At 57.1% G+C, this 6,000-nt stretch overlaps 1 protein-coding gene across 2 annotated transcripts in view; it reads right to left on the bottom strand.

Moving 5' to 3' along the window:
- The window catches only part of LRP5 (LDL receptor related protein 5), a 110,093-nt gene continuing 104,093 nt past the window's right edge, over window positions 1-6,000 (bottom strand). For both annotated transcript variants that reach the window (XM_059932210.1, XM_059932211.1), the window contains exons 22-23: window positions 2,109-2,206; window positions 1-424 (exon numbers count right to left, since the gene is read on the bottom strand). In XM_059932210.1, coding sequence (XP_059788193.1) covers window positions 163-424; window positions 2,109-2,206 — 360 coding nt within the window. In that variant the 3' untranslated portion in view covers window positions 1-162. The remainder of the gene's footprint in view (window positions 425-2,108; window positions 2,207-6,000) is intronic.

The raw sequence follows: 6,000 nt of genomic DNA, 5'->3' as shown, positions 1-6,000 counted from the left end.
AAGTTTTCCCCACCCTGCCCACCCCCCATCACTGTTCACATTTCTCATGTTTTTAAAATCCCAACTATATTTATTTTTTAAATCATAAAATATAATTTTTTCTTTGTTCATATTTAAAACTATTTACAGGGGCAGAGAGAGGCCAGGGTGGCCCGGCCGAGGTCAGGACGAGTCCGTGCAGGGGGACGGAGGGGGTGGGAAGAGGTGGAAATAGCTCCTCTCCGTGGCGGGCGATGGTGGGCAGCTGTCCTCCGCCGACAGGTACTGGCTGTGGGGTGTGGGCGGAGGCGGGTAGGGGTCTGAGTCCGAGTTCAAATCCAGGTAGTACTTGCTGGCCTTCCAGCGGCTGGCGCTGTAGTCACTGTCACACACGTCTGTGCTGCAGGGCGTCGTAGGGGGCGCCATGCCACGGATGATATAGGGTCTGGAGGGGATACAGCAAGGGAAAGGGGACCTGGGTTCAGAGTGGCCCACATGCACGTCCACCTTTGGGCACTTGGGCCCCCCGGCTATGTGGCCTCGCTGAGCCTCAACATCGCCACCTTTAAAGTGGGTGCACTGGCACCTACCCTGCAGGCTGCCAAGCCCAGGCCCTGACAAGGACTGCAGCCCCAGGCCAAGGTTGCCTTTACGGGGAACGAGGCCTCCAGAGCCTACCTGGCTGACCTTGGGCAACTTAACCTCTCTGAGCTTCAGTTTCTCATTGACACAATGGGGAAGATGAAACAGTATTCATTTCAAAAGGAGCTTGTGAGGATTAAAATGAGATTCTGCCTGGAACGTGCTAGAAACAGCATCTGACACCAGAAAGTGGTCAACGACCGTTCCCCCTTCTACCATTACTGTAAATACTGGAGACCAGTTGGCCTCCCATCTTGATCCCGGAGATGCCTCCCGACCGTCCCCCGTGACATCACCCTTTGGCCTGCGTCCAAGGTGGGGATCACGGTGTGTGTAAGAGCCACAGTGGGGCTCGCAGTGGGCGGGAAGGTGGAGCCAGCACCAAAGGGCCAGCGAGGGGCCCCTACACTGAGGAAGGTGCAGCAGCAGGATATGCCTCGTGAGCCCTGGGAGCAAGAAGGGACGCCCACAGACAGTGGGGAGGGCAGAGGAATTGGAGGGGGACCGAAACCAGGGCAGAAGGAGCAAAGCATGCAGCAGACTGGAGGCTGAGGGGCCTGGCCTGGCTGGTGTGGAGGTGACAGCTCTGGGGACACACGGTGACAGTGAGGCACTGGGGAGCCCCCGCAGGTTCTTGAACAGGGCAGTGACCCAGTAAACGGCTGGGCCTCCCCGGAATCTGCACGGCTGCCCGGCTCCCCGGCCAGGCCCCGGAGTTCCCCAAACGGCCACCAGGTGGCAGGCGGTGCCGCGCCAGGAGGGTCCGCCGCTCCAGGAGGACCAAGGGCCTCCGCCACCCCCAAGCCCTGCTCTCTACACAGGGGGCGAGACTGGCGGGGCCGACCCTCCACCCACCCCATCAGGTAGCTCGCCCGGGGGTGGGGGTGGGGGCCCCAGCGCATCTGGTGGGCGGGCCCTGTTGGCTGAGACCACCAGGTGAAGGTCAGCAGGTTCACCAAGCTCACCCCGGCTCCGACCCGCCCCTGGCCACAGGCCAGCAAACCCGGATCCCGTTTCTCCTCAACGCTCTCCAGCTGGCCGCTCCCCACCAAGGAGGGGGTCGTGCGACCCCTAAAGGGACAGATGGGAGTGCGGGGTCGGGGCTGAGCAGGCCCGGGTGTTTCCTGGGCCCAAGCAGGCCCTCGCAGTGGGTAAGGGGGAAGGATCGCCTGCTCTCCCGCGGCTGTGGATTTGATGCTTCCCCGGACCGAGGTACCAAGGGGTGGCGCCCCACCGGAGTCCCAGCGCTGGATTCAGGCACAGAGCGCAGAGCCCTCCGGGGTGCGGGGCCGGCTGCGGTGGAGACCACTGGGGGCGTCATTCAAGGCCACGTGTGGCCCGGCTTACAAAATACCCCCAGGGCTGCCACCCGTGGTCTCCAGATGGTTTCTGAACTCAGCACGCCCACCGGCGCCCCGACCCCTCCGCGCTTTCTCCCGCGGAAATGGGGACCAGGCCCGGTACCGCGGGGCGCTGGGGCTCCGTACCTGTACGGCCTGGCGGTGGCGGGAATGCTGGAAGGGTAGAACACGTCCACGTTGTACAAGGAGGGGTCCGTGGCGGGGGACGGCGGCGGGTTCAGGATCTGAGGGGAGCCAAGCAAGGTCACACGGGTCCCCGAGCCGGCGGTCCCCACCGCCCACCCCCAACCGGCTGCCCTCCTCCCAGGGCCCCTCCTGGTCTGGGGAGGGGAAAGGGCAGCTGTGGCCTGAGGGTGGGCACGAGGAGGGGGAGAGCAGGGGGAAAGCCCGGCCCGCTGATCAGTGGTGACCCCAGGCCCGGGAGCTCGGCTGCGCGCTCAGGACCCCGACTCAGCCCCCTCTGCACCATGCCACCAGCAGGGAAGGGTCCCTGCAGGCCCGGGAGTGTCCCCACGCCACTGAGGCCACTGAGTGCCTCCCGAGGTTCCTCGGGGACTTTTCTGTCAACTCCCCTCTTTGGTCTTTTACTCCCCCATCTCCTCCCACGTGGTGCGAAGTCTAATCTCTATAATTCATTCCTTACTCCTAACACTCAGGGGACCCGCATCCCAGCCGGACCCCCGACAAGGCACAGGCACCACCACACGGAAGGAGGGGCCACAGACCTGCTGCCCGCCCTCCCCGCCCTCTCAGCAAATCAGGAAAGGGCGCCCCATTCTCAAGGGACTATACTGCCCCCAGACTGTGATAATAAGTACACAACTCTTCCCCGTGAATGCGCCCTCCAGAGCCAGGCGGCACATGACCGGCCCCACAAGAGGGACAGAGGGACCTGGGGCCCAGACACCCGCGGGGTCTGCACCTTCCCCAGCAACCATCACTGCCTGCGCCCCCCACCCCTCCTCTGAGCTGTCCCTGCCAGGGGCACAGCCAGACCTGGCAGTCTGAGAGCCCTGAGGGACTGAATTCCCCCAGGTCCCTGGGGCGATGGAAAGGGCACGGCCTTCCCTCGCCAACCCCCCTTCGGCAGATGTGGGTGGAGTCCTGTTTTATCACCTCCCAGCTGCTCCCTGGTGAGGGACTTCGCCTCTTGAGGCCTCAGTATCCTCATTCCTAAAATGCTGCTAAGAAGATCCGCTTCCCGAGGCTGTCCTGACACTAGGTGAGTAACCTGCAAGACGTGCCCAGGCCCCTCCCCTGCCCTTCAGGAACTGGCATGGACCCGTCTCCTTATTCTGCGGGGGAGGGCCCTCTTCAGCCCAAATAGCCAGCCTGCGGCTTCCTCAGGGTGTGACCCCAAAGCTGGGACGGCACGCCTGGGGGAAGAGGGTGCTGTTCAGAGAGGGGGCAGAAACCAGGCAGGGAAGCCCAGCAGAAGGGGCCTCCCCAGCTGCTCCCACACCCCAGGCCTGTGGGCTCCTATTTCCGCACCTGCCCATGAACTTGACTGGACCTGGCTTCTCTTCACTTCTGCCTCCAAGGAGAGCTCTGGGATCCTGCCCAAATCCCCTCCCCTGCTGCTGTCGGTGCTACTTCCCGCAGGGCGTTGGGGAGGTGAAGGTCAAGGAAGAAGTCTCCCCAATACTACAGTGGGCATATTTCTAGCAAGTTCTGCTAGTGCATAACTGGGGGGGGGGGGGCTAGGGGCTCTTCCCCGCTCAGATCATCTGCTTTTCCTGCGTTCTAAAGAGTTCTCTTTACCTCTCACTGGCCAATTCCCTGCAATTCTAATCCCTGATAATAATTCTGTATATTGAACTTTCTCTCTTCAAATCACCATGTGACTTCTGTCTCCTGATTGGACCTCGACTAATAAAGGCCGCCTTTTTTTTTTTCCTTTTGGCTGCACTGCTTGGCATGCGGGATCTTAGTTCCCCATCCAGGGATTGAACCTGTGCCCCCTGCAGTGGGAGCCCGGATTCTTAACCACTGCACCACCAGGGAATTCCCTAAAGGCCACCTGGTAGCCATCAGCACAGAAATAAAGTCGGATGCCTCCAGCCTCACTCAGTGCACCTAATTACATTCCAGGAGAATCAAAGTTAAATTTGATTCCAGGAGAATCAAAATTAAATACAAACACGATGGACTTCCCTGGTGGCGCAGTGGTTAAGAATCTGCCTGCCAATGCAGGGGACACGGGTTCGAGCCCTGATCCGGGAAGATCCCACATGCCACGGAGCAACTAAGCCCGTGAGCCACAACTACTGAGCCTGTGCTCTAGAACCCACGAGCCACAACTACTGAGCCCGTGTGCCACAGTGACTGAGCCCGCGCACCTAGAGCCCGTGCTCCGCAATGAGAAGCCTGCACACCGTGACGAAGAGCAGCCCCCACTCACTGCAACTAGAGAAAGCCCGCGTGCAGCAATGAAGACCCAACGCAGCCAAAAGTTAGAAAAAAAAAAAAATACAAGCACGAAACTTTGAGAACATGAAGAAAGAGAGCATGGAAAGAAACTTTTTTACGAGAAGGGAAAGCCTTTCTGGGCATGACCAAAAACCCCCCAAACTCCCATAAAAGATGAATAATTTCATTGTATAAATGGCAAAACACAACATAAACCAAATCAGAAGACAGAAAGCTAGGAAAAACATTTTCAACCCTTATCCCAGGCTAATTTTCTTAATATATCTCTATATAAAGAGCCCTTACAAATAAATTTGAAAAATACCAACAACCCAATAGAAAAAGGACATAAATGCACCCATCTGAGAAAATAAAGCTACAAGGGTTATTAAACATACAAAAAGATCTTTGACATCATACGTAATAAGAGAAATATAAATTTCAATTACACCACCATACCATTTTTACCCTAAACAGGACCTGAGGAGAGTGTGTTGAGAGGGACGGTCGTGCTGGTGTGGCCCTCTGCTGGCGGGAAGATGGACTGTCCCCTCGTGAGGGACCCTTGGCAAGAAACGTCAAGATGACCAATGCTCAGCCTTAGCTGCAGGGCATCTCCCTGCCGGCCCCTACCCAGGAGGGGAAATGAGGAAACCGCAGGAGTTCTGGGCATCGCCGTTAGGGTAACGAGATCCTGGGAATGACTGGACACCCACTGGTGCGGCCCAGCCGCACCCCAAATAAGGGCACTGTCCAGTCACCAAGAGGGGGACAGCGCTGCCGGAGAAGCAAAACATACTTCAGGGTGCAGGAGAGGCAGGGTAGAGGAGTGGTCAGCTTGGACAGAATGGCCCCAGGGAGGAGGGGGGCGGGTAGTCACCACTCAGTTCCTTGGCCTCATCTGCAAGATAGGAGGCCGAGAGCGCCCCCTTCTGGAGTCGGGGTGATAAAAGCACACGAAGAGTGTATTCCTCAGAAGTGCTGGGTAAAGGCCAGCTTTCACTGATCCTTGGTAGCAAAAAGCAAGGCTCAGAGAGGAGCTTCAGATGCTATCATGCAAGTTTTAAAAAGTACATATGAAACTACTCTGTATGAGACTAAAATGGTGGATACATGTCATTACACATTTGTCCAAGCCCACAGAATTATACGCCACCAAGAGCGAACTCAAGATGTAAACCATGGACTCTGGGTGATGGTGACGTGTAGATTCATGGACAGTAACGAGTGTCCCACTCTGGTGGGGGATGTTGATAAAGGGGGAGGAAGGGGGGTTTGGGAAGCCTCCCTACCCTCCTCCCAATTTTGCTGTGAACCTAGAATTGCTAGATAGATAGATAGATAGATAAAAGTTGTCTTAAAATAAAAGTGCATATATAAAACTGGTAAACTGTGAATAAAGTCAAAGGGTACCATATCAATGCCCTGATTATGCTACTGTACTATTGCTATAGACTGAATGTTTGTGTCCCCACAAATTCATATGTTGAAACCTAATCCCCAACACAATGGTATTAGGAGGTGGGGCTTTGGGGATGTGATTAAGTCACGAGGGTGGGGCCCTCATAAATGGAATCAGTGCCCTTAAAAAAGCGACCCCAGAGAGCTC

This window comes from Balaenoptera ricei, chromosome 8, assembly GCF_028023285.1.
Source record: "Balaenoptera ricei isolate mBalRic1 chromosome 8, mBalRic1.hap2, whole genome shotgun sequence".
In the NCBI taxonomy this organism is placed as follows: domain Eukaryota; kingdom Metazoa; phylum Chordata; class Mammalia; order Artiodactyla; family Balaenopteridae; genus Balaenoptera; species Balaenoptera ricei.
This window is presented reverse-complemented; position numbering and strand designations above follow the sequence as displayed.